Raw genomic sequence first — 13,529 nt, 5'->3', positions numbered from 1 at the left:
TTTTGAGAGGTTTTATAAGATAAAAAACAGTTTTGAAAATATTTTCAAATCGTATATTATATATTTTTTTATTTATGTACAAAAACTATGCCAGTAAACTTTGCGTCTATGCCAAACTTTAAAATGTTTTAGCCAGTTCTTCACCTATTTTGGCAACAAAATGTAATTCAGGTATAAATAATATACTGTATTGATGATCTTTTTTTGTTAGTCAGCCTGTCACAGCCTGTTTTCTGTTAGATGCTCACAGTTACAATATATGACATTTTAGATAGTAATGTTATTATAAGGAACTCTTTTTAGAATATTAATTTATTGATATTCATATGTATTATTATAATGAAATTGTAAAGCTTGTATTATTTTAATTTAGATGTCGATCTGCCTGCATACTGCCACTATTATAATTATTATTAATTTAAAACATTAATTCTTTTGAACAAACCTCAACAGTAGTGTAAACCTTACCTAACGCTCCTCTTCTCCCTGTGTGTTTCAGTGGTGATCAGATGGGAGAAATCCTGTTGGTCTTCTGCAAACGGAATGAAAGGATCATGCAGATCTGGACTGGGACCCTTTCCGAGGAATGATTTCAGAGGCTGAACTTATGTGTGAGCAGAATATTACTGACCGCTGGTGAGCTGGGTTGGACAGGACTGTCTTGCTGAAGATGAAATGGACCTTTATTTTCCAGTTCTACACTCGGTTGGTGTACCAGCACCCTAAACAGACACACTGGAGTGGGCAGTTCAACGTTAACAACTGAGTACAGCTTTGCTGTTTGCTGATTTTGTAATCACACCTTTTTCTTTTTTTGCTAACATTGGAACCCATACCCATCTATACCTTACTGCTCTGTCACTTTTGCATTGATCTTATCTGACACTCCACGCGGTTGCTGGCACTGTTGCATCAGTAGAGATAGAACTGTGCTCTCTATCTGTACTTCACCTCTTTTAAATTGTGAATGAGTAGAAGCCAACTGGAGCTTCTGTTACAGCAGATTGTAGAACCTGTGGAGGTTGAGATATCATCACAAACCTTATCATAAAAATCTGGAAATGGTAAATTTATTTGTGAAGGTAATACAACACGGTTTTTGATATAAATATGGGCCACGTTTTCTCTCCCAGTACATATACTGAAAAAATGTTTATCAGCAGATATTTATTCTAAGCTTTAAAACAAGCTGTTTCTAATTGAAGCACTTCACTTAAGACAAGCCATCATGCTCAGACTTCTCACTCAACTACCCCACAGGAGGAAACACAGAGCAAAACACCATTACATTACACAAAAAAACCAAAAACAATTAAATCTAATAGTAAAATAAGTGTTTGCCAATTCCTACAACTTCTGTTTTTCATCAGTTTCATCATTATTGTGTATCTGTATGATCAAACCCACCTCTGGTTGGAGTGAGTACTAGCTAAACAAACATAGAAAAATGTTAAATTCTGGGGTGTGATAAAAATATCAGTAATATCAAATCGTGGCGGTCACATAAAAAACCTTGTATCTCTGTTTTTGCTGGCTCCAGTCCAGTCGGTTCCATTCAAAGCTAGCTACAGTTTCAGAGAACAGCTGGGGCTGCAGCAGAGCCCGACTCGGGTGCTAAATAGGTTTTTAAAGGTTCCCAAAGAGCCAAGGCATCGAAAGTATGAGAGAACCTGGAATTAGCATGAAACAAAAACGTGGTTTGTACACTGGGCAAAGTTTCGAAGGCATACCACAGGAGCCTTCATTCCATGCATGAGTACCTGAAGAGAAAACACACAGTAGACGCTGTAGACGACGGACTGCCAGAAACATCTATTCATGTTAAATCTGGTTCAAAGCTAGGTGACGACCGTCCCCATTGCTAGATGTTCATAGCTCTTGCGCCGCAGACACTTGCGACCGTGAACTCTGACACTACTTCGTCCGCAGTCCAGTCACTTTGGCCTTGCGTCCGCAGTAGGTATGCGCCAGCCCTTATAAACTATTGGATTTAAATCTGTGGTTCTTGTAGACATTAAATGCACTCATTATTTATGCGATACATTTGTCTCTCTTCTCCCCTAGAGTTTACATTAAATACCTATGAGAAAAGGTTACGCTAGAATCTGGGCTTTTTGCACTGATTGACGGAGCTAGTGTGCGTGTGGATGTGCGCTTTGTGCCTGACTGGATATAAACCATATCTAATGACTCTATTTGGCCATAATTTAGATACATGCCTTTGTGTAGGTAAATACACTTTGGTAGATACCCCACTGCACTGCTGAGGTTCTTGTTTAAACCTTCAGTTTTGCACTTAAATGAAAACCTTTATTTACAGTTTTGTCAAAATAAAATAATTAAATGTTATTTTTTTGGAGGAAAAATGAATTGCTTAACTTAATCGTATAATCGACACAATATTATTATATAATATAATAGTTATTAGTGGCAGCCCTGCTTGACTTCCATTAAAACCTAAGGATTTTTCTCCTTCTGTAAAGTTGCCATTTTGGAGATACAAGGTTTTCATGTGACAGCCATGATGTGTCAATTTATACAACTGATTCAGTAATGAACTATTACAGGCTTCTTTAAATCCACACCTTAAGGGCTGGTGTCCAGCTCTCCTCTGTTGGACACCAGCCCTCAAACCCTGAACTAAATCCCAGCAAATAACAACACGCTCCAGTCTGCACTGGTTTTACATGGCTTTGATTCATAAGGGATGTGAGGGTGAAGGTTTGCTGTTTAAAGCTGGATTTGACAGGACTGCTTTTTCCTCCTGTTTCCTGCTGATAGTGATTACTGGTCCTGGATTGGTACCACCTTTACACAGTGGGATTAATAGATTCAATCACATACATTGGAATCTGTGGGAGACCGGAGCAAAGCTGTCACCACAAGGGGGCAGCACCACCAAACCCAGCCAGCACACTGCATTCTTAACCATGTGGTTGGTCATATGGCGAGGTTTAGTGTTTTCCCTGCTAAACAAAGTAAACAATACTAATTACACAACAATTGCAGGAGGATTATCAATTATCTACACTACACTGCGCCGCTCAGAGACTATATTCAGTCATGCCGTGTTGTGGTCTTTCACGACAGGGTTTGAGTCACAGGAGCCCACATCATTAGTAGTCAATGAGACGACTGAGGAACCAGTATTACAGCCACCCAGACACACAGCATGGATCCATCATAAATAAATAAAAGCACTGCTGGCACTCTGGGGTACATGACTAAACAGCTGACGTCTTTTCTATTTTATGGGAACTGAAGCCCTCCAGACTCATTGTGTTGCACACACTAAAGCTGGCTTCGGACAGGATGTCATATGTCCATCACTCCAGGGAGGGCGCGCACAATGCAGTCTGCCATAAACGCTGTGAGGGATTTGAGGGAGAACAGGAACAGAGCTGTAGTAGGGCTGAAAAACATCCACACCCACTTGACTGGATGGCTAAAAAAAGAGATGAGCTACGTCCAACCATGGTCGTGTTAAACCCACCTGTTTTGAAAGCGTTTTTGGGCCTAATTTAAGCAACAGAACACAAAGGGGGGCGTTTCGGTCGCAGATTTGACCGTAGTAAGTTTTTTTTTTTTTTTTTTTTACTGCTTTTATACAACAGTTTAATAAATAAATTATTAAAATAAACCAAAGCCCTGAATTTCATGCCGAATATGCTGAGCCGGCCCAAGGCATACTCGAATTACGCGGCCGCTGAAGACCAACGCCACTAGGGGGCGCCCAAGAGCAGGAAGAAGATATCAAGATAAAATATATATTTTTTAAAAATAACATTAAATAATAAAATAAAATGGTATTACACCGGTAAAATCGTTTTATTTTTATATTCATTTATTTTCATTATTTATATAGTTGGCACACCAATACTAGGTTAATCAATTCCTGCTGTTGCCACTGTAGGCAAATGCAGATTGGTCGGTCGATAAAAGCCCGGGCGCTTCAGCAATATCTATAATATCTCTCTCCCAATGGAATGATTAAGCACCTGGTGCTGAGGTGGTGGTATTAGTGGGTCCCATAAAGACTTGGGCCGGCCCTGCGACTATGCTGTAATAATGTCAGATCCTTCCGCCAGAAAGTAGTTCCGCAACGACTACGTTACTGCTATGCAATGGTAACGACCCCGCAGCACCAGGACGAGCTAAGTGGCGGTTCGTTACGGTACCTGTTGAGCCCTGCACGCAGTCTCAGTTATAAATGAGGAGCCCGGCGACTGGTTAGAATATGACTGGGAGTTAGCTATAGTAAAGGAGTTTAGCACGAGAGGGAGTTTATGGAGTGGTGAAGTAAGAGCATTACGACCAGACCTTGACTGTGCTATTGCTTTTATATCTACAGCAGCCCAGAAAATAAATAAAGTAAGAACAAATGATCGAGGTGTGAACGCACATTTCCTTCCGCCACATTATCGCTCGCGCTAGCTAGTTCCATAATAAGCAGTTAATTGCGATGTCACATCACCAAACTTTACTCACTGCACAGCCTGCAGCTCCTTACACAGATCAACTCATTCAACGCAGCTTCCTGCCCACAGTTTTGTTTTCTAATACGTTTGTTTTTTGTTATTAACTCTGTTGCGCTACTCTTCGGGTTAACGGCGTTCAGCGGAGGGATACTGTGAAAAAGAACGCCTCTCCACCAATCAGCTCGCGTGTCCGAAACTAATTGTCAAAGTCCCGCCCTTTAACATAATGAACCAATCGGCTTGCTGGTTACGGAGGCGGGTCGACGTGCTAGGGGGGGAAAGCCTCTCCTCTACTGGGCGTCGATGCGCAGGTCTGCACCAGTGCAGTAGACTGAACGAGCCGAAACGCCACTGATTTTGTGCATTATTGAGTGATTCTTCATAGCGTTTATGTAAAAATGAGCTCATATGTGTTCCTGATTATTCACAACAGGTCGTAACACCTGCGATTCTCCTGTAAAGGGAAACAATAAATACTCTCTCATATGCAGTTTATTATAACCTCTGATACTACGCTCAGACTTGACGGATTGGAACTGCTGGCCTGAATCTACGGCTCTGCAGCTGGATGCAGCTCAGTATCTTCCTCAGAATGTTCTTATATCAGTTCCTAATAAGTTCTAATAATAAAAAGACTACATCAAATGCATGTGTTTTTAAAGTGCAGAATTGTTCACAGCTCTGCTTTTATAATACTGGATCCCTCCTAAACTAAACAAATCCCAGATAATATTCATTTAATCAACATTTCCACCCCTTACAGATTGTTTGCTATGATAATTGACTCATTTCCACTAAAACAAATTCAGATGTTATCTGTAAGTGGTTTATTTATCCTTATTTATTATTATTATTATTTATTTATTTTACTTTGATTTATTTAGATTTTATTTGGCCCAGCAGACTTGGCACCGCTTCCTTTTTACCCCCAGTCTTTAAAAATGAATGTTTCTCTTGGGGTTGATGGCTGTGGGATAAGCCGCTCATTTGCCCCTTATTTGCCCCTCACCCTCATCGTTTCACAACTGATCATGATCAGAATATATTTTATGATCATTTATTGACACATTACACTAATTAAGCCCAGCAGAGAAGGTTTCATGCTCCCAAAATGATTACAAATATTGTTTCCCTGTATTTTTAAACTTTGACCCACAGCATAACAGGAGGGTCAACTCATTAATGTTCATCTCTGAATGTTAAAACTTACTTCAGTCTACTTGTTTTTTGGTTGCCTGAAGAAATGCAGCAAACCAATCAAACCAGAAGGCTAAAACCTTGTTATGTGAAATTCAGTTTTTTTATTTGAATGGGTTGATTTTTGAAAAAGTAAAATAAATAAATGTCATCCAAAAAGTGTAAAATGGGCACTTAGAGGCTCATCTGAGGTGTTACTATACAACCTATCAACCAATCAGATCAACCTCTGTGGCATACTAAATTGGGTGGTTGGATATGAATGGATTAAAATGAAGGATCCACATAGAAGCAGAGTGCAAGCAGCCGCGTCGAAAGAATGGAGCAGTTATAATAAAGGAATACTCCCCTGTTTCTGTAAGAGGTCACAATCACATGCTCCAGTTGTCCTGCATTTGGACAGAAAACCTGTTCATTCAAAATCAACAGTAGGAGTCAATGGGCAGGTGACTAGGCGTCTACAGTAATTGACTGTACGAAGCAGATAGGGACCACTTTCCTTTAACAGTTCATGTCCTCAGGTCGGGACAAGGCCATGTCCTTTTCAGTCGACTTTCACATTTACTTGTTTCAATACACACACAGCCTGTTCTGTACCAGCAATAAAATGTAACCAATGAGCACCAGGTATCAGTGCTGTCCTTGACAGGGGACTGGATGCTTCCCAGCCGATTGTACAGTTTTTTTTTTTAAATCCTGTTTTATGAAGCAATATAGTTTTGTTTTTAGAGGCAGATCAGACTACAAAACAGTGCTTCAACAGATTCTTGCAATACTCTTGCTGTGTGGCCATGTCTTTGCAGTTCTCCTAGACAGAAGTCTTGTTTCCACCTGCATAAATAAAGCACTGAGGCAGTACAACGAGTAACTGATTTATTTACTGCAGTAGACAAAACATACAAATACATACATATAGAACAAAACTATAGATCATATGTGTGCAATATGCATAAGCTGTACAATCAGAAGCATTGAGAGGCACGGTGTAAGGCCAGTGATAAACAATAGCAGTGTTACAGCTACAGAGAAGGTGCCTGTAGGACTGTAGGCACTTCGGTTTAGGCACATGGCTTTGGAGGCCTGCCTTTAAAATCACATCGTCGGATTTACACACATTTTTCCACAAAGATAAAAACGGCACATTTTCAACTTCGCAAATGCATTTTTTGGAGCCTGAGAACTTGTTTTGACAGAAGACTGACATATAGATCAAATGGTCCGCCATAGTCTTATTTTGACAAAGCGGTCAGCTGTTCCTTAACGTCAGCGGTTAAAATGAGTCTTAAACAAACCTTAAAGCAACGCACAAGCAGTTCAGCCCTGTTTGTTTACAGTGTTTATTAAGAAAAGCCAATTTAGAGCCAGTTTGTTTTTTATTATATTATAATAAACCATGGCTTTTAGGGTCAGTTTCCCAGAGCGCAATTAAGCCTAGAGGATCTACTACATACACTATATGGACAAAAGTATTGGGACACCTGCTTATTCATTGTTTCTTCTGAAATCAAGGGTATTTAAAAAAAAAAGAGCATACCCTGTTTTTGTAGGAGTAACTGTCTCTACTGTCCAGGGAAAATGGCTTTCCACTAGTACTGGATGGAGCACCATTACTCCACAGAACACACTTCCAGTTGGGCTCTTTACCCCTCTAGTCCACACCTGGCATTAGGCAAGGTGCCGATAGGCATTTGTTTATCTGCTTCAGAGAGTGCTGCCTGTATTGGCAGTACTTCTCTACAGGAACCAAGCAAAGGTGTATGTGTGCATTTGCACATCTGTGTCAGCAATGGGTGTGACTTAAAGTAGCTGAATGCAAAGGGGTGAACAAACATTTGTACATATAGGGTTGCTTTCTGAATGGAGATACTGGCCTTAAGAAACAATGTAGTTTAGAACTAAGCCTAATCCTTGTCTAGCCTGGTTCACTGTACTCAGATTAAGCGTAAAGGTAGACTACAGAGGATTTTAATGGTGAAGTACCACTGGCACTACACTTTAGTCTAAGGCAAGACTTAATCAGGGTCTGAGAACCCAGCCCTGAGGGATTATCAAGATAACCCCCTCTTTAGTCACGGCCATTAAACACTGAACATTAAACCCGTCTTCTGTGGTTTTACTTTACACAGAAAACAATGCATATTCTCACCATATCCATAAAATGTGTAGAGCAGTACAAACACAAATAAATATGGAATATTAAAGGACCCATATCCTTCATTTTCCGCGCATGTTACCCTTTGTGTGTGACCATTCTAACAACAAACTGCCTATTTTTTTGTTGTTTGACTAACATATGTAAATGATCTCTGCTTTGATTGGCGGTCCTGTATTGTGGCTTGTTCAATTGACAGTCCGACAGAACCCTTCCTTGTAACTTTAGTGAATGGGCAGCTAAATCGCTGAAAGCTTGAAAAGGCCGATGTATGTAAATGTCTTTGATTTATTTAAACCAGGCTGTTTTTGAAGCCATGTTTCTATGTAAGGACATGTGTGTTTAGTATCTTTACCAAATGTTTACTCCCTACCTCCCTAAAACTCAATAAAAATAAAGTGTGGAATTATTCCCCCTACACATGTTCCATGATATGGGCCCTTTAATACAGTTATAAAAGATATAGCCTGCTTCTTACATACAGTAGTAAGATATATATCATTGGTTTGTTAGTGCAACATTGTACTGCTATTATAATAAGCCATTTTAGACCATCACACTGTGGTTTACTGTTGTAAAGCAGTGCTGTTTACACTGCTTGTCGCTGTAATAGTGAGGGCTCAGGGTGAAGATTAGAAGATAATGTAATAATCGGTGCATTAGTGTGACGCTAAGAGTGAACATATTACGATTATATTAAGGTTAGTGATGGGCTAATCTGACAAACAATGGGGAACAAAAATGGAAGGAACTTGCAAGGAAACAGGATTAAGAGACCATGATCAAAACAAATATCAAATAAAATGCAGTAATAACTAAACAAGAGTGACTGTAATAATACATATGAATCCATATTCAGTTTGTACAGATAATAAAACATGCTTTGCAGAAGGTGAACTCTCCCCCCAGCCATGCCAGACCTGCTCTATTTTAAGGCCTTTTGGTTTCAGCAGCTACACCACAGTAACAGAGAGAGCCTCTGTCCGGCGGAGTGAAGAAATAATAAAAAGAAATAATAAAAACAGAAAAAGAAAAAAAAAAAAAAAAATCACAGAGCACTGAGTCCATTAAAATATTGCAGAATCAGTGAAATGCACGGCTCGCAGTTAGCAGCGTTACTGTGCTTCGATCAGAATCTGACAGAACTTGTGACACAAAGGCATATTTGGCATAGTTTTGCACGCCGTGAATCGGGGCTGCCCAGTCTTTTCCGCAAAGTTGTCATTTGAGGTTTCCATTCCAACCAAGCTTAGTTGAAGATGAGTGAGTAAACAAGTAGGGTCAGGTGAGTCCCAGCTTGATTAGAAGGACAAACAAACAAATCTTGGAAAGTGAAACCACCTTAAACCTTAAAAAGGTTGTATACTGTCACTTAAAAACCTAGTATCTCCATTTTAGACATTTTGACTTTTGTTACATTGAACTAGAATTTTATAATGGACCAATAGAAACGCTCCAAAATCACTTGAAATAAAGGCTTTTATATCAACATCCATTGAAAGTTAAGAAGTTTTTTTCCTTCTCCTGTAAAGTTGCCATTTTGGAGATACAATGTTTTTTCCATGACAGCAAAGATATTCAAATGTAAAAACTAAAAAAACAAACAAACAACAACATATGAATGCATACGGTAAATATCTGATCTCTGAACAAGTATAATGTACAATGTACATATATAACATGTGGGGCATCCATGAGCATCAAGGATCCATGGGAATCCATGACCATGTTGCTGGTCACTGGTTGTCCTTTCTTGGACTATGTTTGGTAGATACTGACCAATCAATACTAGGACCACCCCACAAGACCTGCCTGATCTTTTGGAGAAGTTCAGAACTAGAGGTCAAGCCATCACAATTTGACTCGTGAAAATGGCTCAGATTCTTAGGCTTGTCCATTTTTCCTGCTTTTAATTCTTCACCTTCAAGAACTGCCTGTTCACTGGCTGCCACTGCTCAACAGGTGCCGTTACAACCAGATAATCAAAGTTACTCACTTCATCGGTCAGTGGTTTTAATGTTATGGCATAATATATGTTATGGTATAATATGCTGTTATAATCTGAAGCGAACAGTTTATCGAGATTAGACTCTCTTGTCCACTTCTTTAAACACAGCTGATGGGACTTTGGCGTGTTTGGTTGTAATTAGTTGCTACAAATCAAACAGATCAATACACCTGGTGCAGCGTCACGTTTAGATGCTCATCTGAAAGAGCAATTCCAGCATTTCCAATGTGAAATGCTTTGTTCTAGGGAGTTTAAATGGTTCAGTGGTGGTGAACACAACCAGACATCCAAGTTTTTTTTTTTTTTTTATCATCATAAACATTAACTATGAAATTCGGAAGACGTGTGTAGGTTCACTGGTGGTTTTCAAAGTAAATGTAAAAACGTATATTTGTGTTAGACATGACAACATCTGATTACTATCACCACCACTGTAAAGACATTTTCATTAGTAAGCTTCTCCATAACGAACCATTTCATATTAAATGGCTGTGAATGACATTGTCTACATTAAGCAGAAATCTTGAGACATTCCTCTTTAATTGAAGTGATTCTATTAAAAATAGCAGATTTTAAAGCTTTGCAACAACAACTAATATCATGTCTTTGTACTAAAGTCATAAGCTACTGTAATAATACACTGTATATTCACTGTGAGTTGCATGGTGAACAAATTAAGTCCCTTCATGCGTGTCAGGCAGTATTATCGCCATGAGCTACATTTAGTTCTGCAGTTTTAACTTTGAAAATCTGAACCAGCCACACACAGACCCCCATGATCGTGTCCGTATGTTCACCTGCAGCTGCTGCTCATTCTAGCACATTCATGCACACATTCACAGATGATCCTCCACCACGATGGACCAACACACAACACTGCTAATCCACACTAGCTGGATACAAACAGTGTTTAAGGAAGACTGTAAGGTAAATTGTGTGTCAGTCTTCCAGATCTAAAAGTTCACATAAAAAAAAAAAATACAATAGCAGGAAAAGAACTGTAAATAGGTCGCAAATACGCAATAGTTAGCTAGTGGTATTTATTCAGGAAAATAAACGTTAGATATTAAGACACATAAAAATTGGTCCCGCAATGCAGTCTACCTCTGAAGCCTTTCAAAGGATGTGTTACGGGGTGGTAATACAAAACACTGAACCGCTTTAGCAAGATGCCAAATGCTGGGTCATATAAATTGATCAAGCTTTCGCCACAGGGTATGATAGAAAATGTCATTAAAAAGTTCTTTAAAAACTTAGGAGGGTCAAACACACAACCAGACACAGACACAGACACAGACACAGACACAGACACAAATTGCCCTTGGGTAGTCACCGCAGTGTTGATGACCAATGACCTGCTTTTGCCTTCAAAACATTACTTTACAGCCATCCTTTGCAGCTTTCACTGTTTCATTCTAATGGCTCATTTTCTGAGATTCATAAGCCGTGGTGCAAGGCACAGATTGTTGAATATTTGACCTACTCAAGCTCCGCCCACTAATGCTCTAATGTCTCTTACAGCAACTAGTGCTAGACTGGACAGCTTACACAGATTAGCCCAAACTCAATTTACAATGTTATTCATTTCAATTACCATTTATTTTGTAGGTGCGTGGAAGGCCACACTATCAGGATGGATCAGATGCTGCTGTAAAATCAAGCTAGCATTAGCATTAGCATGGTGGAAACCTTGTTATTGTTGGAATTAGCTGCAGCAATTCAGCCCAGATCAACAGCGTAGCATTTTAAGCTGGATGCTCAATGCTATGTAGGGACATTCTGTAAAGCTTGTCCATTCTAGCAGCAAGAGTAATGGAATAATGCATTTGTGGGCGGAGCATGGATGGGTCAATGCTATACTCACAGTGAAAAAACAAACCCTAACCAGTTAAAGCAGTTACTCAAAACGTGCCTCTACTCTGACAATCATGATATTGATACGATATAAGTATAAATATGTCAGACCCTCTACAGCAAAACACAGAAATACTGCGTATGATTCTACACACACACTCTTTGACAACTCTTTCACACACTCAGAATTGTAAATGGGCGTATTGGTCCTCCAATCCTCTATAGTCAGTGCCACTCAGTTTGGGTGGCTACAGAAGCTGCATAGATGCCTCTGGTACGTATGGGGAGTATGAGGACTGGGGTCATCGCAGGGAGCAGCACTGCAGCCTGTCCAGTGGTTATGTTTTTTTGGGAAGGGGGAGGGGGGGTGGTTTGGTGCAAACAGTGGGCACGCTTAAGATTAAAAGGTCTCATACGGTCCCAGCGAAGTTATAATGGTTATTCCTTTCTGGCTCGGCTATCTGCAGGCTGGGTTTACGCTCCATCTCCTCGTTGTCGGCTGTCTCAGACTGGTCGCAGAGGGGAGGCCGCTCCTTGAAGAAATCAGAGACGTATCGCACCTACGAAGCATCGCAGCACCATTATAAACTCAGCTCAGCTTAAGAAAACAGTATATTGACAAATGTGGGAAAATAATGAAAATAATATTTTCTTTAATAAACTGTGTATCCACTTACAAACTACAGTCACTAGACGTCCTAAGCAGTCTATGGCATCACTGCTAACAGCATCCTATAACTGCATGCCATTTAAATTAATCAGGGCTCCCCCACCTTCTCTGTCCCATTTAACTCCCAGCCTATAACAGGCCAAACAACAAATGTGACCAGCACAAAACACTCACGTTAAGGATGGCGATGAGCGCTCCCTGCAGGAGGCCCACAAGCACGTCACTCCAGTGGTGTTTGTAGTCAGACACTCGTGTGTAGCCCACATAAATTGCAAAAGCGACCAGGAAGAACTGAATTGTGGGTCGGAGGAGGCGTGCCCATTTGAATGCCATGCGTGCCTGTACGTATAGCTAAAGAGAGAGAAGGAAAGAGAGGATAAGGTATTGCACAACATAAACACAGATATCTTTTAACCTTTGAACCTAAACTGCTAACGTAGACGTTGTCCAGAGCTGACGTAACTGTTTTAGCTGTTAAACCCAGGCCTGGTTATCAGCGAAAAAAACATAAAAACTCCAAACACAATACACTTTCCCAAGGAATCAATCTAAGCTGAGCAGCTCTCCAGGGCAAACTCAAAATAACAGTGGTTTGAAGCCATTTGCCAACTCAGGCAAGAGGAAAAACACCAGAATATGACTCGGCATTGAAATCTTTTACTTCCTTTGGAAAAAAGGGGGCCACGCCCAGAAAATCTCTGTGGAGTGCTCACTATGCTTCCTGCATTCTCAAACACCTTCATTACTGAAGTCAGTAGCATCCTCTGGCTGCCGTGGGTGTGAAGAAATGACAGCATTACAACGATCAACATGTCTGGACACAGATACAAGAAGCAACCCGAAATTCTCTCAAGCCGAAATCGTTATCTAGACAATGCCAGTGTTATTCATGCACCACTTTCACTGATTGTATGGCACTCTGTGAGAGTGCCCTGATGTAATGACAGTGCTGAGCACTATGCTGTATACACAGTTTTGGTTTTGATTTGACGACAACACCCAGCCGTTTTTTTTTTTTTTTTTTCATTTCATGTTAAATGGATCAATAACAACGCTCCAAATCTACTAAAGAGTGTGTGTTTGTGTGTGTGTGTGAGACAGAGAGAAAAGATGTGTGTGCTGCACCCCAAAACTACTTTTGACCAAAGTTAAACTCACTTCCATTAAAAC

At 40.1% G+C, this 13,529-nt stretch overlaps 2 protein-coding genes across 7 annotated transcripts in view; one reads left to right on the top strand and one right to left on the bottom strand.

Annotated features, from left to right (window-relative positions):
• tle2c (TLE family member 2, transcriptional corepressor c) overlaps positions 1-6,536 on the top strand; it is a 36,228-nt gene extending 29,692 nt beyond the window's left edge. For all 4 annotated transcript variants that reach the window (XM_072669235.1, XM_072669234.1, XM_072669233.1 and 1 more), the window contains one exon: positions 500-6,536. The gene's annotated coding sequence lies outside the window, so the exon portion shown is untranslated. The remainder of the gene's footprint in view (positions 1-499) is intronic.
• Positions 6,535-13,529, bottom strand: part of plpp2a (phospholipid phosphatase 2a) — a 37,092-nt gene continuing 30,097 nt past the window's right edge. For all 3 annotated transcript variants that reach the window (XM_072669239.1, XM_072669241.1, XM_072669240.1), the window contains 2 exons: positions 12,534-12,710; positions 6,535-12,249 (listed from right to left, as the gene is read on the bottom strand). In XM_072669239.1, coding sequence (XP_072525340.1) covers positions 12,100-12,249; positions 12,534-12,710 — 327 coding nt within the window. In that variant the 3' untranslated portion in view covers positions 6,535-12,099. The remainder of the gene's footprint in view (positions 12,250-12,533; positions 12,711-13,529) is intronic.

The sequence above is a fragment of the Salminus brasiliensis genome, chromosome 23, assembly GCF_030463535.1.
Source record: "Salminus brasiliensis chromosome 23, fSalBra1.hap2, whole genome shotgun sequence".
Taxonomy (NCBI): domain Eukaryota; kingdom Metazoa; phylum Chordata; class Actinopteri; order Characiformes; family Bryconidae; genus Salminus; species Salminus brasiliensis.
This window is presented reverse-complemented; position numbering and strand designations above follow the sequence as displayed.